Genomic DNA, 24,706 nt, shown 5'->3' with positions numbered 1-24,706 from the left:
ACTAACCCCCCAGCTTCCCACTTCCACAGCTTTGTATTTTGTAGGAGTTTTCTTCCACTCTTCGGTGTCTCGTATATTCAGAAAAACACTTGGGCTCCCTCTGGTGGCCATTCCAATATTTCTGCATGTCTAACCTCAGCGCTGAAGTTTTAGTTACAGGACACAAAAGTTTTGGATGAAAGTGGAAATATTAACAGTACGTGTTATTTTTATTTGTAAGATACCCGGTACTTGGGATCTTCCAAATTGGAAGAAATATCCAATTCATTCATTCATTTGTCTTCCAGTCTAATATGTTGTTGATCTTTGGCTTTCCAAAATAGAGGTGTATTTAGTCTGCAAGTCCATAGAAAAATATTTAATTCCAATCCTGTAAGTGAAACAGATGTTCTCAGGTAGTGATTCTATTAACAAGCAAGTTTTTATAGAATGCTTCCCATGTATTAAACCAGAGTTAGGTACTGTGGGAAACAATTTGTTACTTACCGTTTAAAAATATATGAATATGCTCTTCTTTAACAGTTGGCAATGTTATATTATTTCTTTTTTCTTCTTTAAACCAAATCATATTTCCATTCTGTTTTCCCTAGAGAATTTTATCCTATTAAATGAATATTTTCTAGGCCAGATTACTTTTTAATTGTGTCAATGTTTTAGTCAATATACAGATTCAACAATAATAACATAGACCCAAGCATAAAAGTCACTTAAATAGAGGAAAATTTTCCTTCATGTGAACTGTCTAAATGTGAGCTTTCCAGGCTTGATATGGCACCCATGGTGCAAGGTACTTTTATGACTGAAGGTCTCTTCTTGATTGTCTTATTCTTACACTTTCATTTATCAAACATAAGTATATAAATTTAAATCTTAACATTTAAAAATTTCTTATGACTATAAATGTTACATTTTTTCTTCTGGATTGAGTTATAAGAATTAGTAGTAGTATACAGTTGTCAAAAAAAAATAAATATTTAATAGATTTTTTAATAAATGTTACATATTCAAGTAAATTATTATTGAAAATGTAAGACTGAGTGAGGTGGGTGCTTTCTAAAAATGAATTTGTTATCTATATGCAATAGGGGTCTAACATTCATTCTATTCCATTCCTCTTCTTGGTTTTTGGATAAGTAAATACCGGGAAAGCCTGTTCACATAGGGAAGCCGATAGCAGTGGAGATAGTGTGAAATAGCAGCGTCACTGAATTCTGACTCCTGGGCAGCTAGCGCGGTACTTCATGGGGACAGGGGAAGATGGGATAGTCGCAGTGGGGACTGTGGGAGGAAGTGCATTCTAGATGGGTTTGGAAAATGGAGTTCATAGGATTTTCTGATGGGCTGAATGTGAGGAGAGAGAGAAAGAAGGGAGTCAAGGAGGGCTTCGGTGTTTGGGGCCTGACCTCAGATGCAGCTGCCGATAGCTCCGAAAGGGAAAGCTCAGGATAAAGTGAGTTTGGAGGCCTGATCTGAAGGTCCCTGTACTAGACAGCATCCAGGAATGGGGTGTGATTATACTTTCGTTCTCTACGTCCTCGGTCCAGTCAATAGTTAATGATAATAAACATTAGCAAGAGTGATAATGAGGTTGGATGTTGGGTGTTTATACTGAGTAACACGTACCTGGGGCATAAATGAAATTAGAATGTGTCTGAAAGAAATAAAAATAACGAGACAAAAATCAGCAAGAATTTTCTTAGTTTTGTCACCTCACTCTGCTATATTTTGTAGCTTTTAAAAGAATTTGTGTTTGTAAGTAAACTCTGTGTAACTGCCAGTGTCTCCTTTTGAATGAATAGAAGCTTGGTGTATGGTGTATCTCAAGTACAAATAGCAAATGGACCGAGCTAACGAAGTGTTGCTTAATAGACATCCTCAGGGACCTAATTTAATGAATAGGTAGAGGGCTATTATTTGTAACTTAGCCCGCAAATTATTTCTATCTGAATCGGTGATTTTAAAGGCGATGGCCTGCTTGAAACAATTTGTTTTCTTAATTAGTTTAATCATTCTCTTTATAGTTTCTAATGCTACTAAATGGGATAATGACCCCTTTTTCTTAAATGAATTAATTTTTATAGCCTAGTCACAAATTTCCAATTAATAAAGTTTGAAGGAGTAAAGTAATTCCATAATAGGAGGAACAATTATCATATTTTATTTAATCCTGTTAAAATCAACTAACATTTATTAAGTGCCATGCGGGCACATGCTTTGTCTCTAGAGATACAAAGTCCAGTACAACTAATTCTTGACTTCAAAGAACAAACAGCCTAATAGCCTTTACAGGCTAGGAGAGAGAGAGGTAAAACGACAGGTACATCAGCACGTGGTACTGACAGAAATTAGTCAAGTGCCAGAATACCTCGCATATTGTACGAGCCACAGCACTTGGACCCGAGGGACTGCTGAAAAGGGACTGCTTCCTATTCCACCCTTGCCCCCAGCTTTCTCCCCTTCACAGGAATGCAGAGTTCCCCTGTAACTTTAGACTATGTCGGTTACAGGCGGCAGAAACCCCTATTAGGCTACTTCAGAAGCAAACAAGAGGGTAAGGTGGGACTCACAAGCCCCATCCACAGGAAGAACAGGTCGTGGAGCTGGCCTTCAGCCGACAGAAGCCAAGGGCTCTGCTTATTTCTGCTTCTCCCCAGGCCCGGAAGCCTGGCCACCAACCGTTTCTGGTTCTTCCACGGCAGCTACAGTTAGAAAATCTTGAGGAAAGACACTGATTGATCTAGTGTGGGTCATGGGGTTCCTTCACCCCAACTCTGAGTCAGCCTGGGCTGAGCTCAAGATGGAGAGAAGGTCTGTGCCCAGAAAAATGGGGACCAGGAAATAGGAGCTGTTTGCCTGCTCTTTCCCAGGGAGACACAGTCAGCTGGCTACTGAAAAACCAGTCCCTTCCCTTGGTCCCTTCCTCAGATAACATCAGAGTGCAACAGCGTCTCACCTGGGGCTGGTCTTTCTCCCTTGTTTATGAAGAAGTAGGACAGAAGCACTTATGACGATAATGTTGACACAATGTTTTGCAACAGCTTTGATTGCAGTAAGCATTGTGCTTTAGAAATTCCGTACATTCCATCCAGAGTTATAATTTCTTTTTCCTGTCTTCTTAACATGTGTGATGTGGAAATGAACAAGATTTGATCTTTTGAGATACTTAGAGGTGGATTCTGAACCAGCAGATGATGTAAGCAATTCTGTTTGTCCTAGATATAGGAATTCTTTTTTATCTGTTTGATTTTAAGTCTTTAACATCTATGAGCCAAATTTACATTCAGATGAGTCACCGAAGCTTATATTGTGGGCCTAAAAGGAAATGTTTATGCCAAGAGTCTAAAATGAAGTCTAGCAAGACAGTGGATTTTTCAAACAATGGTTACCTTTTCCTGGTCATAAATATAGTAGAGTTTAAATTGACTATTTGGAAACATAAAACTATTTTAAACATCTCCCATAAATCCCACCACCCAGAGCTCTGTGTATTTATATATTTAATATATAGAAACAAAATTTAGTTTACTATATATATATAGTTTCGTAGCCTACATTTTGCAGTTAACTTTTTAAAGGACTATTTTATTATTTAATATTGTCTCAACCATTTTGGAGAATGAATTTCCTCTGCAACAATTTTTTTCCAGACAGCAATATTTATCATGTAAAAGCTAGTTTTCACGCCATCCCGTTCCCATTTTTGGAATGATTTTGTTTGCATTACTGTTCTTCCTTCCTTTCTGACATTCTGAATTTTCCTCTGGCATTATTCCCTTTATGTGTGAAAAACTACCTTTAGGAATTCTTGTAAAACAGATCAGCTGGCCACCAATTTCCCTAAATTTTCCTTTATCTGGGAATGTCTTTTTTTTTTTTTTTAACCTTCATTTCTAATGGATATTTTCTCTGGATACAGAATTATGAGTTGACAGTTTTAATCTTTCAGCATTTTTTATGAACCAGTATTGATACGTTATCATTAAAGTCCATTGTTTATTCAGGTTTCTTTTCTTTTTACATGGTGTCATTTTCTGTTCCAGGATCCCATCCAGGATATCACTTTACATGTTGTGGCCCTGTCACCTTAGGCTCTTGTAGGTTTCTCAGATTTTCCTTGCTGATGACTGACAGATTTGAGAGATACCGATCAGGTGTTTAGGCAGATGTCCCTCAATTGTGATATGACTGGCTTTTTTCCATTAGACTTAGATTATTGGTTTTGAGGGTGGAAATACCACAGAGGTACCATTTTCATCACATCATATCAAGAATACATATGGTCAGTATGGTTTATCACTGTTGATGTTGACCTTGATTACCTGATTAAGGCAGTATTGCCAGTTTTTCCACTGTGAAGCCACTCTCCCCCACTGCTCTTTCCATACTGAACACTGGAAGGAAGTCACCATGCACTGCGCACATGTCAGTGTTATGCTCCACCTCCTTCATAGTGAACATCTACATAAACTATTTGGGAATTCTTCTACATGAGAGATTTGCCTCTTCCCCCATATTTATTTATGTATTCAATCATTTATTTATATCAGCGTGGACTCATGGGTTTTTAATTTATACTTTGGGTTACAGTCCCATACTACCATATTTATTTTGTTGCTCAAATCGTTCCAGCTTTGGCCATTGGAAGCTCTTTCACTTGGCTCCTATGTCTCTTTGACGGCTCCCAATGTTGTATTTTGGACATGTTCTTACTTTCTGACACAACCAGATGCTTGTATATCCCCTGTCCCCATCTCAGCCACAGCCATTTTGCCAAGGATCTTGGTTTCTCTTATTGAAGGATGGTATTAGAAACTAAAATCTAGGTGGTACGTGTGCTTGTTTCTACTGGGCTGTTATTGCCTCTAAGCCCTTTCAGTTGAGAGAGCAAGGACATGCATATGGGTATACTAGCTTCAGCATATATATGTATCTATAAATATTTGTTTATGTATACCTATCTGTATCAATATTTAGCTAAATATGAGTTCATACTGATTTTTCTATCTCTAATCCATCACTACATGGATTATTCTAGTCTTTTCTCCATGTTTGCCTATAACTTTTCTCCACTCCAATAGTGAGAAATCTGACTCATATCATCTGCCCTCTATTTATTTGTCTAATTCCAGTTTATATGTATGGTGGTTTTAGGTTGATTACCTGTTCCCCCATGAAAGACAAACTTTATCAACTGGAATAGAAGGTACAGTGTTTTTGCCTTCAATCTTAAATAAACTTATTTATAAGATAATAAAATAATCTATGGAAAGTTCTTACTGCCATGGCTGACAAAAAAATAAGCAATAAATAAAATGCTTTTTTATTATTAAGGCTTGTGAAAAATAAGTGATTAGAGAAATTAGGGTAGAGCCTGTGTTTATGGGCAGAGATATCTCTTTATACAGTAGCCTCCCTGACCCGTGGTTTCAGTTTCCCTGTTTTAGTTACCCGAGGTCAACAGTAGCCCAAAATAGTAAATGGAAAATTCTAGAAATAAACAATTCCTAAGTTTTAAATTGTGCACCGTTTTGAGTAGTGTGATAAAATCTTGCTCCATTCTACTCTGTTCCTCCCAGGATGTGAATCATCCCTTTGTCCAGCGTATCCACACTGCATGTCCTCCCTGCCCTTTAGTCACTTAGTAGCTGTCTCAGTTATCGGATCGACTCTCCCTTATCGCAGTGCTTATGTTCAAGTAACCCTTATTTTACTTAATAATACCACACTCACATAACTTTTATTACAGTATAGTGTTTAAAATGTTCTGTTTTGTTATTAGTTACTGTTGTTAATCTCTTATAGTGCCTAGTTTATGAACTAAACTTTGTGATAGGTATGTATATGTAGGAGAAAACAGAGTATATATAGGGTTCAGTACTATGCAGAGATTCAAGCATCCACTGGGGGTCTTGGAAAGTATCTCCCCTGCGGGTAAGGGAGACCACTGTACTTCTGTGGAAACTGTATTAAGGCAATATCCCAACAGGGAGGCTGGAGCCAGACTGCTTGGGTTCAGATGTTGGCTCTGACACTCCTTAGTTATATGACATTGAGCAAGTCACTTAACCTCTCTAAGACTCAGGTTCATCATCTAAAAAATGGGTTGATAACAATAGAACTTACCTCCTAAGTTTGTTGTGAAGATTAAATAAGAATATGCGGATAAAGTTCACAGCGTACCTGGCACATGGAATGCATGCAACAAATATTATAGACTTTTAACTGTAAACAAGTTAAAGTTGGTTTGCCTCATTTATGTCTCTAATAATATATTTTTAAATTCTCTTAGCCCAAACTCATAACCACCACTCCTTCCTTCCTTTCTAAATCAAGTGTTAAAGACCACATTCGCATTTTGTGCTAAAAGAGGTAATATTTTTGCTGCTCTCCTTTCCCAACTGGCTTCCACCTTCTATTAGCCTTACAATTATTTCAACAATTCAGATTAAGCCATGCCAGCCGCTGTCCTCAGCACTGGGACACCAGGGGGAATAAAACAGGCATCACCCTCCCTCTTCTCTTAGACCTTTAGTCAGATAGCACTGGGTGTTACTTAAGGGAACGGAGGGGCCCTAAAGGTGCACTGTCCTCTACAGATGTAACATGAGTCACATTCGTACTCTAAAATTTTCTAGCAGCCCATTTAAAAAAAAAAAAGATCAAATTAATTTTAATACTACATTTTATTTAACCCAGTGTATTCTGTTTCAACATATAACCCATAGAAAACATTATTATCACCATTTTTACTTTTTCCCCCTTGTACTTAGTTGTGAATTCTGGCGTGTATTTCACTTACATCACAGTTCAGGCTGGCCACAGTTCACGTGCACAGTGCTCATGTCTAGCTGGTGCTCTGCAACAGGACACTGCAGCTCTAGAAGCACAGAAATAGAGGGCCTGACACATGCTGCTGAGACTCGAAAGCTGAGAAAATCAGGGAGGGGGAGGGGAACCTATGTGACAGGCAGAGGGAACAGATTGGGCAGAGCCTCCAAAACAAACGAGTTTGGCATATTTGAGGGACTGGAAAAACATTGTGAGCAATTGTACAGGAGGGAGGGTGGTGGGAAGTGAGGCTGGAGAAGTAAGCAGGGGTGAAATTATGAAGAGCTTTTTAAATAGTGTTAAGACTTTTGGATTTGTTCCCAGAAGAATGGGGAGCCATTGAAAAGTTTTAAATAGAAAAGTGGCATGATCAGATTGGCTCTTTCAAAAAAATCACCCTTACTTCAGAGAGAAGATGAACTACAGGATTCATGTGCCGGAGCTGCCACTTGTCTGCTCTCTGACCCTGCATGAGGGACTTCACCTCCCTCGGCCTCAGTGTTCTCATCTGTGAAATGGGAATAAGAGTGCCTACATCAAAGGGCTGTTGCGAGGATTCAGTAAGACACTTCATGTGAAGCACTTAGCGTTAGAGCACTTAATAACTGTTTTTCTGATCCTTCCCTGGGCCTGGACTATTTTCCTGTAGGATGAACCCACAAACTCTCCTTCCTGCTTCCCCTTCTTTCCTGGACCTATTGCGAAGTGCCCAAAGGAGGAGACAAGAAAAGAGTGGAGCAGCTTTCCCTAGCCCACAGCCCCAAATCAGACACGATTTTCACTATTTTGCCTTTCATCCCACTTTTTGCCTTTGTTTGTATTTGTTCTTCTATCCTGAGAAAATTTTTACGTGAACTCTATAGTCTCAGAGCTTTCTCTGGTCTATTTATTTAGAGATTCCCACGTGCTTCTCTTTTAAAAATGTGATACTACCACTGAGGTTTAACCTCCTAATGATAGAGAGAAATCGTTCTCAAAATGACTACTTAAGGTAAGAAAAGCAATGATAGCTCCAACCAATAACACACCAGTTATTTATGGTGTTTTCAAGCATAGCGACTCACCCAGGGCATTTTACTTGCGAAATTTTGCAATAAAATATTTTAATACTAAGATTAAATCACAGGGACAGTGTTGCCCTCACTTGTGGCCCAAATATGTTGAACAATCTGAGGCTGTCCCCTTCCTCCTCCCTGTTCCTGGTCATCCACCCTCCTCTGCATTCTGGAGGGGACCCCATTGTGTAAAAGACTGAAACTTTGAGTCCTCAAAAATGCTTTTAGGTTTAAGTGGTAAGAAGGTAGATAACATATGAAAAACTCCGTCTTTATTTCGAAAAGAGATTTACTTTGAAACGAGCCCAGCATTTCTTTCGGCGGAGGCTGCACAGAGCAGAGATTCGCGGTGTTTCCAGCGCAGGCGGGGTAGAGACAGCAGGGGGGCAGCGGGCCCCTCGGCCCCCCATCCGCGGGCGCCCTGTCGCTGCCAGGGTCGCGCCCCCCCCCCCGCCCCCCCCCGGCAGGGCTGTCTGCTCCGGGGCTGTGCAGCCCAACCCTCCCAGAACCTGGGCCTCCTGTAAGTGAAGCACATGGGAATGCGATCCTCGATGCTTTCTCCAAAAACAGCCCGTTAATCACCAAATCGTGTAGTGAGTTACCCCAGTCTGGCTGATAGCTTGAATCAAAGGACTGTCATCATTTGGTTACATGCCGCCAAACATTTCCCCTTTCTCCAAGAGCTACTGTGACAATCTCTCCTAAGGGTTCGCTATAATCCTCATCTTACTTCCCCAAAAAATTATGTCCACAGTTTAAGTTTCTTGTCAATAAAAGAACACAATAACGTCTGACCCCTTCTCATTGTGCCTGCAGATGGTTCAAGTGGTTCTAAAGCCTTTCAAATTACTGTTAATAAAAAAGATTGTGACCCTGAGGTACAAATGTCAGGTTTCTAAAGTGTGCTAAAGCTTCCGTCAGCCTCCAGTAACAGTGAGGCTTTAAAAATTGGGAGGGTTTCTTATGCACGCTCTAGAAAATTAGGAAATACAGAAAGGGGAAGAAAGGAAAATATGAGTGTAATCAAATTTTAGAAGTGTAATGTATCACATTGCTTTGGCTTTTTAAGCCAGGCAGTGTGTACTTCGAACTGAAACCACTGTCTAAACCAGTGCAACTCGATGATTAAAATAAAGAAAGAAGAGTGGTTTAGGAAACCCGGCTTCTGAGCCAGATGTGAAATGACCTATCTTCTGTAGTATGCTACTTTTCTACCTTGTTTTCGTATTTTATACGATATGCCTTTTAGGACTTTGATCATTTTTGTTTTGATGAGCTTTGTAAAGGCTTAAAATATTTCTTGAAAACATTAATAGGGTTTCGCTATTACAGGAATTTTGCGTAACAGAGATCAACTATCCGACTATTCTCAGGCTCCTGAGTCCTTCAAGGTTGTCAAGTCATCTGTTCGAATGCTCTTATCCTGTCTTGGTACTAAAGTTGTATTTATTGCAGCTTTCACCTACTAGGTTATTTGAGGCAGGGGGGAAAAAAATCTTTCAAAATTTTCAGTCAATGCAGACAAATACTCCTCCATGCAGAGGACTGTGCAAGGTGCATGAGGACTCTCTTTCATGGTAATTATTTTACCTTTCCCACCTGGGAGTTACTATGCTATTAAAATAATGGCTTAGGGCATTTTGCAAAGCATGCAGTTAAAAGTTAAGAAAATGTATTTGTGTTTTCCTGTTGGAAATTTTTGTCTTAATTGATTAATTTTTCCACATTAATATTTATTAGTGTTAATACAGAAACGAATGTCTGTATTCAGGAAGCCAAAGATAGACCATTTTTCCAAGAGATTATCCAGAAGAAATGTCCCATCCAAATTGTCTTCAATGTAAGCTTCATAATTTGTCAATATGTGTCCAGAATCTGAATCCGCCCCAGCCGGGTGGCTCAGTTGGTTGGAAAGTTGTCCAATGCACCAAAAAGGCTTTGGGTTTGGTTTCGGGTCAGGGAACATATCTAGGTTGTGGGTTCAATGCCTTGTCGGGGTGCATATGAGAGGCAACTGATCAATGTTTCTCTCTCACATGGATGTTTCTCTCTCCCTTTCCCTTCCTCTCTCTCTAAAATTAATAGACATATCCTCGGGTAAAGATTTTTTTAAAAAAGAAAAGCATTCTTTAAAAAAAAAAAAAAAAAAAGAACCTGAATCCATAACCTAGGCATTCTACTTCTGGGAATTGATCCTGAGAAGATAACTCCAAGCATGGTTGGGTGAGGGGAACTTTTTGCCTAAATTCATTGCATATTTATGCTAGCAAACTATTACAAACAACTTAAAGGTGCAGGCACAGAACCATTAAATCATTAAAATATACATTTAATGAATTTTCACATGATGCTACAAAGTATTTGTAGTGATATGTGAAATTGTTTATAACTTAGTGTTATGTGAAAAGGGAAGATACAAAATTTTACCTAGAGTATTATCACACTTCAGTTAAAAATTAATGGATACCCACACTTAGACAAAAGGGATTAATATTAATATTCCAAAATAGTAATCATAGTTTTCTTTGAGTGATGGTTTATATGATTAAATGTTTTTATACTTTCCAATGAGCATGCATTATTCTGTGATTTAAAAAACCAGTAACCAAATTGCCTTTACTACAATTGATAATCCGACTTCCCAGTGTCTTCTTAACAAAGCTGAATCTGTAATATCTTCACATGTACCATCTTCTTGCACTTTCTCCCCTTTCCCAGCCAGCTCTGTGCTACAGCTGGACTAGGAGACTCAGAATACTTTCAACTCCCACCCCTGTGATTTTGGGCTCTAGCCTACACTACACTCTAGGCTTTAGGTTCTTCATCCTAAAGATACGGTCCAAATCCCACCTCCTCGGGCAAGGCCTCCTTGGGCCGCCATGGATGACTGTTGCTACCCCCTTCTTCTTGCACCTCTGTGAAATACTTATGTGTGTCGGGTTTGGCTAGATGTGATTTTCCTCTGCTCATGCCAGCCTATGGCAGCGCAGGCATCCCTCCGATCTTGTGAAACCCGCCTGCTGATTAATCAGTGCTGACCACCTAGAAAAGTGTATGCATTTTCTTACTGGTCATTAACTTAAAAAATGAGTAGTAGTTTCCACAATATATAACTTAAATGCGTGTCGCTTATTTTGAATTTAATACATCACCTAAAAGTATTTGTGAGAATTTCTGAGATCTTTGATGGATTCAACTTCTATCTTCAGAAACCTATATTTGGCTGTAGAAAAATGCTTTTCACTCTCTCGAGAGTCAAATTGTTGGGCTTCTTAAGCGCAGTAGCTGAGAAGGATGTGATTGTATTGTATTTGTGATGGAATATATGAATAAATAAAATACAGCGATATTTTGTTAATAGTTATTGTGATCTGCTGGAAAAGGGTATGTTTTGCCAGGTATAGCAAATATTTAAATGAAATAGCTGTAAAACATTTAATTATATGCCGACTTGAATACTCTTTTTGTTTTAATTTTTCATGTGTTTACATACCTTTGACAGCGTTATTAGTGTGTAAGCAGTAGATACTTGACATTTGCAATCAGTATTCCACATTTTTTTCCAGAATTGCTAAACGAATAAATATGTGTAAAAATGCTAGGTGGCATCTCACCAAGTGTCCTACTCCTCAGTGCCACCCTCTGTGGAGGTTGGTGGTGGTCACGTTTTTGCTGGTGCTTTTCATGTGTACAAACTTATATGCATCCTCTTTTTCCCTTTGAGCCGCCCTCAGAGAAACACTGTATACAAATTGGTGCCAGTTGGGCCGTGTGTCAGGCTCACATATGACCAGGTGCCCTAAAAATGTTGTTTCAAAATCCCAAGGTCTCCTTTATTTTTATGTATAATGGAGGGTTAGTAAATATTTTATTTTTTTGATAAGGAGATTAAGTTAATGTCTCGTTCCAACATAGGTTTTTTTCTTTTAACTTAGTATATGCATATAAAAATGTGCACATGTCATTTAGGTCAATAGATTTTCACAAACACACTCATGTAAACCACACCCAAATTAAGAAACCGAACAACACCATCACCCCGCAAGGAAACTCGTATATTCCTCTAGCCACCCCTCCACCTAAGGGTAATCTGTTTTTATATTTCAGATAAATTAAATCACTTGATACATACTTTCTGTACCCACCTTCTTTCATTGGATATTAAGTCTGTGTGGTTTACATTGTTGCATGCGGCTGTAAGTTGCTTTCCCCAGTTCCATTATGAGAATATACCATAATATATATAATTCTGTTGTGGGTGGGCTATTATGAATAGCTGTGCTCTGAACATCCTATTACATGTCTTTTGGTGAATATATTCACGTATTTCTATTGGACTTTTATATAGTGGATTTTTTCTATAGTTAAGAATACACATGTTCATACTTAAGATCTGTGTATGGACTTCAATAAACCCGTGAAACTATAAGCAGAATTTTGGATATATGTACGTATGAGCATCTTGAGGGTACCATCCCTTGAATGAATTCTCAACACTGTCCCAAAAAACATTCAGAAATACTTTTCAAAACAGTGAAAACTCAAAACTTATTTTGTGTCTATCACGAGAAAATAAGAGAAAGTCCAGATGATGGAGAGGGATGGCTTCATGTCCCTGGGACCATCAGTTTTTGATAACTTCCTTCATCTAAATAAAGGGAATGCAAAAGTGTCAACTTTAGGTTACTGCTTCTCCCTTCCAGCCTTAAAACACCTCATTCCAGACATGAACTGAAGAGAAGGAAGGAACAAAAGTAGTCGTCCGCACATTATCTGCCACCAGCCAATAAACCAGGTCTTTCCCCATCTAACAGTGAAGAGCAAAACTGGAATTTCAGAAATGAAGAGAGGAAAAATTATTTCCATTCTTTTTATACCGCTGCCAGGCAAAAAGCTCCTCAGAGATTTCTCCACATATTAGTCAAGTAAATATTTAATGACTAATCTCTACGCATAAAGCACCACCGGCATACCGAGCTAACAAGAACACGATTTTTGATTTTAAGGAGCTCTTGTTGTACTTGGAGAAACAGGTAAACGGCTGTGGCACAAGCGGTGACATATTTGCAGTAATGGAGATTCAGGACATGCAGAGGCTGGAAGGTCAACTCGGGACACAATTGATGTCCGTAGCAAACATTCAATAGATCCCTCAAAATAAGAAGTTCAGGACGGCTCTTACCTAATCACTAATCTCCCCAAATGGTTCCTTCAATTGCTTCATCTAATGCATTAATTATGAATCTTCAAAGCACCAAGGATGAGAAAAATCATTTGTTGTGGGCTGATTTTTTTTTTTTTTTAAAGGAGTTTCTATAGCTTCTCAGATTGTCAGAGGTTGTGTCCCTAATTGGGCCAATCTCATTTTAAACATTTTGTAGCCCAAACCTAGCATTGTAACCCAAACTTAGCATCATTTACCAGAATAATCCCCTTTGAATTCTAATAAATTAACTTTAGCACCTCACAGAGGACATTCTCAAATGTCCATGGAATAAGGTGATATTTATGCATGTTTTTATTCAAACTAGAATTACACAACATGGTAACTCATTATATTACATGTCATTATATACAGTATGTTATTATAAATGCGTTGTTATGTTACATAATTTAACATTCAGGTGTGTGATCCATTTTGAGTGATTGCTCGTGAAGGGTGTAAGGTCTGCGTCCAGATTCATTTTTTTGCCTGTGGATATATCCGGTTGTTCCAGCACCATTTGTTGAAAAGATTGGCTTTATCCCCTTGCCTTTGCTCCTTTGTCAGCGATCAGTTTGTGTGGTCATTTCTGTGGGCCTGTCTCCGGGCTCTGTGTCCTGTTCCCATTTGCCTGCTCTGCCAGGGCCTCACCGTCTCGCTCACTGTGGCTTTACGGCGGGTCCCACGGTGGAGCCGCTCGGTCCCCCACCTCCAGCCTCTCCTTCCACATGGTGCTGACTGTCTGGGTCTTTTGCCTCTCTGTATAAAACTTTAGAATCAGTTTGTTAATATCTACAAAATAACTTGCTAGATCCAGCTTTTCACTTCTGGCTTTTGTCGGCGCGGAATCTCTGGAGACTGGCCTGGCGGTCGCAGCACTTGGCAGAGGGGTGTCGTCTGCCCCCCACTCCACCCGCTGCGGCTCTCCCTGCTGCTGTGGGTCCAAGCAGGAAGGAGAGGGAAGGCAGGCATTTCTTTCTCAGAGTTCCCATCTCTCTGCTTATATTACCCAGTATATTCTTGCATAGTGTCTACTTTTTAAATTAGCATTGTTAATGGAATACGATTCCATGGTTAACATGGCAATTTCAGTTTCCTGTCTGACAATTCCGAAATCTGTGTCATATCTGAGTCTGGCTCTGACGTTTACTTGATCTCTTCAGACTTTGTTTTCACTTGCCTTTAGCATGCCTTGTAATTTCTGGTAGAATGCCAAATGTGAAGTTTCTCGCAGGAGGAACTGAGATAAGTAGGCCTTTAGTGTGAGGCTTTTTGTTAATCTGGCTAAGGTTTGAGCTTTTAATGTTTGTTGTCCTTATAGATGCCAGAGGCTTCTAGTGTCCTTGTTTCTGTCTCCTGGGTTTTGTTTGGGCTTCCCTAAGAACTCCTCCTTAGATAGAGTCTGCATTTTTTTCTTTCAATTTTATTTTGTGTTGGTTTCAGGTGTACAGCTTACTGGTTAGACAGTCATATACTTTACATAGTGTTCCCCTCAAGATTTCCAGTACCCCAACTGGCACCATACACAGTTATCACAATACTGTTGACTATATTCCCTATGCTTTACTTACATCCTCACGATTATTTTGTAACTTAGAGTCTGCCTCTTTCAGCGATTTCAGCTGTAACCCATGACTTTTATACTGGCGTGAGGCACGCAGGGGAAGGGAAGTGTCCTATAATCTTATGATTAAATCTCAGTCATTTAGTGGGCACGTGTCCCTACACTGTGACCTTCACAATTATTTCTTAGCTCCTTTTTCCTCTCTTAGGTGAGACAGGAAGGCTAGAGGGAACTAGAGTCAAAGAAATGCCCAACTCTCATGTAGGATAAGACTAATAAAGTATTTTAGTTTCTAGCATTTCATCACAATGACCATTGTTAAAAGATAAACTGAGTCATATTAAACATTTTAAGTTCATTTGAGCAGAAGTTGATTTGGATCTGGCAGACCCCAACCAGAAGAGGTTAGGAGTACTCTACCAATAGGAGCTCAGGGAGATGCTTTGACAGACAAAAGGTGGAAGCAAAGCAAGGAAATTAACTGGCTATCGCTTCAAGCCTAGTTGGCTGTTTGTGATTGATTGGTTGCCCTTAGCTTTCAGTTTCATAACCCTGAGGCATTTACAGACTTAGATTTGGGCTTGCTTACATTAGCAGCCTTGGTCTTCGAGCCACATCAGCCTAATGGCTTCCTTGTTTAATTAATTTAACACCATTTAAGTGTCCCTACCAGTTTGTGGCTTCTGTTCCAAGTAGCCAAATCTCAGCTGTTAACTCTCAGGATTCCCTTGTCTCTCCACATTTCAGGGTGGCAGCTTCCTCTGCAAACTCAGTTCTCTGATGGACCCGAGAGAAGTCATTTTCACTTTGTTCAGCTTTTTCTTGTTGTAAGGATGGGGGTAACAACTTTTAATCTCTATACATATGGAAGCTGAAATTGGAAATCTATAAGCCAGTTTTGAACTAGAAAAGACTTAAAAAATAAAAAGCCTGCAGATAGAAGCCAAAGAGGTCTATAGATAATTTTTCCATTACTATTTAATAAATGGAAAAACTTACATAGTTATTTCAGAGTGGTGAAATCTGTCTATGAGTCTGACTTAGTCGTTCCTTTAATTTCATCTGGTCAACCAAAGAGTGATGACATTGAGGATCATTATTTACAAGAATGAGGCATACTTTTCTGAGACTTTAGTTGCATTATTCTAAAATGCCAAAACAAGGGAATATAACTCCTAAAAGTTTATTTTTTCATCAAAAACTGAATATTATTTCCCCCACTTCCTAGAGATTTTCCTCACCTGAAATGAGAGAGAGAAAATTTGAAACCCAGAATGTTGTTGCTTTTATTTGACTCAGATTGCCTCACTAATTATTTAGCCCATAGAAGTTTTGCTTTCCCATCAAGATCAAGAGCTTGTTTAGATGGGGCACTTTATCAGAGTCTTCTACTTTAGCCTAGCACGTTGCTCTGCACACAGTAGGCCTTCATTAAATACTTGAATTAAATTGGATGAGGGCTCCTATGACTTTTTATTGCACTGGGTGGCCAGAGTTCTGCCATGAGCTTTGTGTCAACATCCAGATTGTTATTCTTATCACTTGGCTTAAAATGTTGTGCCTTGCAAAAGGCTTCTGTGAGCAAGTACTTGAGTAAAAAGAATTACCCGCTTTCAAAAGGGCCTGAATATGGTTTTTCACAAAGCCTATTACAGTGCCTTATACTTCATTATAACCTACTGGGGAGTTATTGTGCATCTTGTAATGGAGGCTACATTCGTATTTTCCGCCACCTGATTAGTATTTCTGAATTGGCTCTGGTTCCAAAAGGAATATTTTCCCTTACTGTTTCTCCTTTTCAGTAGTAATAAAAACATAATAAAAAGCAGTAGAATGCATCTGCTTTCCAGAAACAAACAAAAATCAATTATGGTCAATCCTGAGGGAAGTCTTCAGTGGAGAAAGCCAAGAAAAGCAGAGAGCTGAATACCCCAGCCTTTATCTGTTCTCTCTGCCTAGCTTTTTAGGATCATATTTTCGTAGCCCAGTTTGGATTCATTCATGCCTAGGTAAGAAGGAAGAATTTTTATTCTCAGCGTGTGATTGATGTGTTGAAATGTATGAAATTTAATTCGAGAAGAATCCATTCCTTTTTAGGGCCCATTTGCAATATGTGTTTTCTGGCTATAGGTCTGAACATAGGGCCACCCAGGAAACAAACTAAGGAAGCACTGCATTAATGAAGGCTCACTCTGTGCTCACCCACCGCCCACCTTTTCTGTCTGTAGCCCAACATGGACAGTGCCTAAGGGATATGGAATTGTGAGAGGGTGAGAGGGCTGAGGGACAGATGCCACAGCCCTGCCCCCCCCTCCCCTCCGCGCCCCGTGGCCACTGTAGCCACCCTGCTGTGCCAGTCCTGGCCCTGTTTGTCCTCAAAGCAATTCTCCACCCTCCCCACGCTCTGCAGTGCATTTCAGGTCAGGCCAACCTCTGCAGTGTTTCCCAGACTTCTCTGTCCTTGGTTTTGCTTGATCATCTCGCTATTACCAGGTGACTTCTAACCTAATCATTTATACAGTGAAATTCTTTTCCTTGTTTCTGTGGCTTCTGCCTGGAGGGAAATTGTGGGGAGGGTGTCACCTCCCTCTCAGCAGTGAGAGGGTAGGCAGTGTCCTCAAAGTGGCCATACCTCTTGGGCCTGGGGGCTCTCTGGGGTTCAAATTCACATCAAGACACCTGATTCAGACTCTGGTAATGCCTCTTTCTCCTTCTGTTCCTCTGCCCAAGGCTTCCTGCTTTGCTAACATCTGGGTTACCTTCCAGTCGCCTGTTTGGCTTAGTTCTTCCACCACCCACAAAGCTAGTTCAGGCATTAAATTCCCTCTGTGGGAAATAATGAGTGGTAGCCACTTTCTTGCTCAGACTTTGCTACCCATATCCCTGGTGTATTTGTTTTAGCCCTGGTAAGGCACTTCCTCAATGCCAAATGTTTTATTGTCACAAAGTTGCTTTTTAAAAAGTTAAATCAGCTATTCATCTATTGATGGGTATTTGGGTTGTTTCCATATCTTAACTATTGTGAATAATGCTGAGATAAACATGGGAATAAAAAAGATGTGGTACCTTTACACAATGGAATATTATTCAGCCGTGAGAAAGGAGGCTGTTCTGCCATTTTCCACAACATGCATGAACCTTGAGCACATTATGCTAAGAGACATACAGTCAGACAGAGAAAGACAAGTACTGTATGATACCACTTATATGTGGAATCTAAAAAAGTTAAGCCTGAAAAAAACAGAGTAAAATGGAAATTACCAGGGGGTGGGGCGGGGGAATGAGAGGAATGGTGTTTCAGGGCACAAACTTGTAATGAGTGGTAAATAAGCCATAGAGACCTAATGCACAGTACAGTGAATGTAGACAATAATATTGCACTACAATTATGCAAGGTGATAAGTATCGCTATATCAGCAATGTTATTACAATATATAAATGTGTTAAAGTAACACTGCTGTACACCTTAAACTCCCACAATGTTACATGTTAAATTTGATTAATTAAAAATTTAGTTAATTCAAACCTAGTGATTTCAAGAGGAAAAAAAAGCCTACTAGATATCAGCAAGGTGATGAAAATGTTTAAGTTCAATGAGATTTCAGTCATGCTAAATAAATCTGTTTCATCTATCCTTCTCTTAAAGCTTAGTGTCTTTTCACTTTTTCCTTAATGTTATTATAATATTAAAAGCATCAGCACAACTGAATTTATCACTGATAAAAAGATAAGTATATGTTCATGCATGTCTATTTGTGTTAGTACATAAAATATTTTAAATTAATATTGATTTTTATTTCCTCCGCTAATTATATTTATATAATCTCATATAAAATTAGAGTTAGAGTGATAACCTACCAATTTATTTTCAATGTATTGGTTTCTATTTGCAAAATGTACGGTTTTAGTGTGAAGTATAATAATCTGTGCGTTAGTTTTCTGTGACTACTGTAACAAATGGCTGCAAGCTTATTGGCTTAAAACAACACAAATTAATAACCTTGCAGCGCTGTAATTTAGACGTCTGAAATGCTCTCACAGAGCTAAAATCACGTTGCCAGCAGTTCAGCTCCTTCTGGAGGCTCCGGGGGAAATCCGTACATTGTCTTCTAGAGGTTGCCCTCATTCCTTGGCTCTTGGCCTCTCCCGTCATCAAAGCCAGCACGATCGGGCTGAGTCCTACTCACTCTGCCACCTCTCTGGTTCTAACTCATCTGCCTCCATCGTCTGCCTTTTAAGGATCCATATGATTACGTTGGACCCGCCTGGAAACACCAGGATAACCTCCCACTTTGATCCTTAACTGAATCACACTTATGGAGTCTCTTTTGCCATGTAATCTAATACATTCACAGGCCCTGGGGGTGTGGACATGACATCTTTTGGGGAACCATTATTTTGCCTACCGCAACCCATAAATAAACCTGCCGTCTCTTCTTACCTTCTGGAAGTGGCATAAACAGTGTGGTATTGATGGTTCTACCACCACCTTTGACTGAATCTATCTGTCTCCTTTGGGACATGCCATGGCCGGGTATTTCCGAGAAATAGAAGGGATTTTGGTAGGACTCGGGGACTCAACCTGCAGCTGTGTCGTGAGTCGTTTTCCTGGGACTCCGATACAGCACCTTCAGCGGAAGCATGTGGACAGTGACAGAAGCTTTACCTAGGTCCCAGCTGCTCGGACAGGCACAGCGTCCTGACAGCTGAGCACTGCCTCGCACGTGAGAGACAAGGTCGCGGCCTCCTCCAGTGGCTTCCAGGAACCTGCATGCACACAGCCACCAAGAAGCATTATTTAAAAATTAAGGCGTTTCCCCCAAAAAACACAGAAAAAGAAGCTTTACCACAAGGGGGATGCAGTTGCTGGTTTCCGCCCTAAAGCAGGGCTTTGACCCTTCCCCCGAGGTAGTCATTTTAGCCTCTGTTCCCGCTTTTCTTGCTTTGCTTTTGCCTCTCCTCTGATGTTTTTATGCTTTGAGAAGATATCCGTTCCCCTCTCATTAAGCCTACAGACATCTAATCATTCCTATCTGTCTGTTTATTTCATTTTTAATAATTTACATTTAAATTTTGGCAAATTGAATGGTCTAATTTTGCCCTTTGAATGCCTGTGCATTCAAGTCCTGTAGGCAGATTTTAACTCTTGTTGTGTTTTGTTTTGTTTTAATTCTATTTTGAGTTTTATAAAAATGGATGTTTCCTATTATCCCCCAACCCATAATTTTCTTTAGTGAATTTTTGTTTAATTTCCTTTTGCTTTAACATTTTATTTTTCAGACACCTCCCATTGAACCTCACGTCCCTCCTCGTCCTGCTAACACCATTCCCAAGGTAATGGGATGTAGGTGGGTTGATGACCGTCAGTAACCGCCGCAGGCGGTCCGAGAGCCAGAGCATCCCAGCAGCCGCCTCAGTTACACTCTGCAGAGACGATAAATATTCAGTGTGTCTCGGTTCTCTACTTAAAGCAGTCGCACACGTGAACAATGTAAATGTATGAATTAGTTGCATTTTGCAAGCCAGAGGCAGATTGGAAAGTGATTTAAGGATTCATCTGGTTGGTTTTGCTTCTGTAAACTCTTCTCTCTCTTCCCCTCCTTCCACCTGATTAAAACCAGGTTCCTTCAGAGAAGATCCTCAGGGCTGGAAAAATTTTACGAAATGCCATTCTCTCTCGGGCACCTCACATGATAAGAGATAGAAAGTATCACCTAAAGACGTACAGGTAGGTGCCGTGATTCTAAAGGCTGCGAGCCTCGGGTTCATGTTTAGTGAAATGGAAACAAACTTGCCTTTCCCTGTTTTTCATGCGTGGGCAGCATGTTTTGTAATCCTCCCAGGAGTTCTGGAAGATCTAAGCTTGTCGTGGATGCTGCATGACTTTAATTAGCCTTAATACTCTCAGCGGCTACACCTAAACTAGCTTGCTTGGGCATTGATTTAATTGTGATGAACAAAGAGAATAAAATTTTTGTATTTCTGTTTATTAGTTTTTTCTAGGAAAATTTACTGTATTTAGGTGAGATTCAACTAACACTTACTGAGCATTTATTTACGCTTGAAGCCCGTACCAGGCCACTTTCTATACATTATCTCATTTCATCCTCACTGTAGCCTGCTAGGTGTACAACCACTTTTCAGATTATAAAACTGAGGCTCAGAGAGATTAGTTTTTGTCCAAGTCATAAATCTAGTGAGTGGCAGAGCCAAGGTTTAAACCAAGGTTGGTTCAGTAATCTGTTCATTTAATCTATTGTTTATTCATTCCACAAATTTGTTAGGTAGTTACTGGCCACTGGACACTGTTGTGTGTTCCAAGCCCTCAGGATGCCGGAATGAAAAAATATATACAATGCATTTTACAGGTTTTATTTAGAAAGTAAACACTATAGATTTTATTCTATTATGCATATAGTAAGATATACAACACTGTCACAGCTGTAATCATATAGAATTAAGGACTCATTATAGCTGTCACTGGAGGTAAAAAAAATAATAAAGACTGGAGCTGCATGATGTAGTTAAACCGTCAGGGATGACAGAGCCATCGTGAGTCAAATAAGAATTTATGTCTAATCTTTAACTCTTGATTTTATCAACTCGCTAAGGGTTTAGGAATTCGAATGGCCTGTATATGGCACACAAGCCTTCATGCTGTCTGCCTGCACCCATCGTTCAGACTCACGGCTCTCTTCCCGCAGTGGCCAGACTCACTTTCCCAGTTGGCCTAGACATGACCTCAGAACCCATCAGACTTGGTATGGGTCACAACCCATTTGATTCACATAAACCAAATTCATAAGACACAGTGCAAAGCTAGAATGCACATTGTAACATCACCATGAAGGGTATATATCTTCCTAGTGACTGTCAACTTTGATAGAATTTATAAAATTATACCTGGTTCACCCTATAGCAAGCCTTTGAGTATATGTGCTTCAAGATCCAGAATAAAACTTTTGTACTTCTGTTTACTAGTGTCTTTTTAGGAAAATTACTATATTTAGATGAGATTCAACTCATCTAAATGACAGAGATGGAAAATCATTGCAAATTCTTCCTCTTGGGTCACCATGAATATCATTTATTTACTTATTTATATTTTCAATTACAGCTTACATCCAATATTATTTTGTGTTAGTGGTTAGATAATCATATATTTTACAGTGTTCCCCTTGATATTTCCAGTACCCACCTGGCACCATACATAGTTACTACGATATTGTTGACTATATTTCCTATGCTGTACTTTATATTCCTGTGACTTTTTTGTAACTACCAATCTTTACTTCTCAATCTCGTCACCTTTTTCACCCAGTCCCCTTATCACCTTCCCCTTAGGCAACCATCAGTCTGTTCTCGTATCTATGAATCTGTTTCTATTTTGTTTGTTCATTTATATTGTTCTTTAGATCCCAATATGTTTACAAGACCAAAATGGACAGTTTGTTTGTTACACTTAGATTGACCTCTTCGTGAAAGAATTTTTGAAACGAGATGGGATTTGAAGAACACTTTAGTCTTATGAGTAGCACATTCCTCTTAGTACACATTCCACCTCTTTAGACAGATTGTTCATCTAACCCTTTTAATGTTGGTGTTTATCATTTTGGATGATTACGTTTGGAAGTCCTCTCCTCCAACCCTGGAAGCTCATTCTTTTGGGAGTCTGTGGTCCCTACACACTGCTATAACTTTAGGGGAAGTAAAATTAAAAAGAAATTGTAGTCATATGACTCAGAGAGAGTTTAACCTCTTTAACTCATTAAGTGGATTTCAAGATTTCATATGGCTAAAGGACCTTTTTCTTTTTAAAATGTTGTTAGTTTTTTCCCTTAATTTAAGATGTGATTATGTTTTCCCAAATGTTAACTTGCGTTAGGGAAATTTCATTAAAATATGTCATCTTTGGTGACAAATAATGGAAACTAGAAGTCAGACACCATAATCACTTTCTTGCCCCATAGTACTAAGATTTTAAACCCCTGAAATATAGGTGTTATGTCTATTCCACACCCTCTGACACAAATTAATGATCTGTTGGTAAAGACCCATGGGCTCAACTGGAAGCCAAAGGCATGATTTCTTTTTTTCTGCAGCACAGTTTGAGTTCCTTGTACCAGATCTTGTTCTCAATTCAGCCTTCACCCCATTACATCCACTATATCATTGCTGCAGTATTAGGGGGTTGAAGTCTCCCCAGATGCAGTATCATCCCTAATGATCACTCTACTAGCTGTCAGTTCTAAAGTGGCTGGTGATGATGAACAGAGAGGAAACCCAGTGACCACCAGCTCCGAGCGCTGCAGCTGGGTGTCTTTCTGTATCCTGACTGCAGGATTCTTAGGCCCTGTGCCAGGGCCCAGGTGATCTGGGATCATCTCAATTCCATGTGCTCTTTTTAGTAAAGGTAACCATTGAATTAAAAAAACACATTAGATTGATTTTTTCCACACTTTTACAAGGCTTTGTCCATTAATAAATTCTCACACTAGAAGAGGGATATTTTGACAGATCATAGGTTTGGTTCAGGATGAATAGTAACCAGGCGCCTCTTTGCCCATTGCAGCTCCAGTGTGTGGGTCTAGCCTGTGATCAGAGAAGTCCTGGGAATCCAATGGCCTTCTCAGCACAACCTCCTTGTTGTGAACTGTTTTAGGGTCAGACCTGAATCAGGGCAGCCCTGGGGCTCTGATAAATTTCAGTTCCTAGAATATTAGAACTGGAAATGGCCTTAGAGGACACCTCTTTTACAGATGAGAAAACTGAGAGCCAGAGAGTCAAAAAATAAGGTCAAAGCCATGTAGCTAGTGAGCCACATGAGCCTGGTCCTCCCAGGCTAAGCCTCTTCCTAAAGTGCTGCAGCACCAGGAATCTCCTCCAGTTGAAACTAAAGAGGAGCTCTCTGGGCTTGACCCAGGCTCAGCTTGTGCCCCAGAGTTGGTGGCATCCTTAGTATGGGAGGGAGGCCACCAGTGACTCAGACCCAGCTGCTCTGTGACTCCCTGCCTGTTCCTTTGTCCTCGGGATTCATCGCTAGGATTTAAAGATCCCATTTCCTCCCTTAAACCATCACCCCACTGAAGGTTTTAGTGTTTCCTAATGTGTGTGTGTGATTATGTTTCCTAACTAATGCATTGTAGTTCACCCATCCTGACCAACTTACCGCAGAGGGCACCTTAGGGATGAATGCGTGACCATACAGAGAGCATTTGGTGCTCTTCAGACCACGGGCGCAGTAGAAGTGCTGATACTCATTACGTGGAACTTATTTCCGAGAGATTTGCATTGCTAATTGCTTGTTTTTCCCAACACCCCTCTGAGGAAGATCTGTAGTATTACTTGAAAATATAAAGTGCTATATAATTTTGCACTTACACAGCGCCCTTCACGGAGCACCTCTGAGTGCCTCACACACATTAACTGATTCCTCACAAGGCTCAGGTGAAGGAAGTCAGAGTTTTACTTTGCCTTCATTTTGCACAGAGATTTTCTGGGACAGGCACAAGATGGGAGATTCTGGCCTTGTGATCTTTAGCTTGCCAGATAAATGCTCCCTGCCTACAGCCCTTTGGTCTCCTGGGTGCCGCAACTATAGTGCTTTTTTGTTTAGACGGCCTTGCTTAGAAGGTTCTCTCACAAGTGGAGTGGCTTTATTGATTGGTACAGGAGTTTGAGGCCACACCTTGTGGTGCTATGTTTGCAGTGAGACCTCTCACGGTGCAAGAGCACTAAGCTCTTTGGAGGGTCTCTACTCAAAAGAGACATCTTTGTCTACAAGGGGGTGATCTCCCGTCCTCTGTGTCCCACCTCCCCTCAGACAATGCTGTGTGGGCACCGAGCTGGTGGACTGGATGCTGCAGCAGACTCCGTGTGTTCACTCCCGAACTCAAGCTGTCGGCATGTGGCAGGTCCTGGTGGAAGATGGTGTTCTCAACCACGGTAAGATGAGCCATAGTCCCCTCTCAAGAGATGCTGAGTGCATTTCCCTGGGTGAGTTGTTGCTGAACTCCCAAATGAGCAAGAGAGAATTATGATCCCTTCAGGGACCCC

The 24,706-nt window shown here is 40.1% G+C and overlaps 1 protein-coding gene across 5 annotated transcripts in view; it reads left to right on the top strand.

The window, feature by feature from the left end:
- Window positions 1-24,706, top strand: part of RAPGEF4 (Rap guanine nucleotide exchange factor 4) — a 249,417-nt gene that overhangs the window by 147,519 nt on the left and 77,192 nt on the right. For 4 of the 5 annotated variants that reach the window (XM_081143392.1, XM_081143389.1, XM_081143390.1 and 1 more), the window contains 3 exons: window positions 19,931-19,984; window positions 20,272-20,378; window positions 24,474-24,595. In XM_081143392.1, coding sequence (XP_080999518.1) covers window positions 20,341-20,378; window positions 24,474-24,595 — 160 coding nt within the window. In that variant the 5' untranslated portion in view covers window positions 19,931-19,984; window positions 20,272-20,340. The remainder of the gene's footprint in view (window positions 1-19,930; window positions 19,985-20,271; window positions 20,379-24,473; window positions 24,596-24,706) is intronic. The other variant, XM_081143393.1, reaches the window with a different exon arrangement.

The sequence above is a fragment of the Miniopterus schreibersii genome, assembly GCF_964146895.1.
Source record: "Miniopterus schreibersii genome assembly, chromosome: 7".
Taxonomy (NCBI): domain Eukaryota; kingdom Metazoa; phylum Chordata; class Mammalia; order Chiroptera; family Miniopteridae; genus Miniopterus; species Miniopterus schreibersii.
This window is presented reverse-complemented; position numbering and strand designations above follow the sequence as displayed.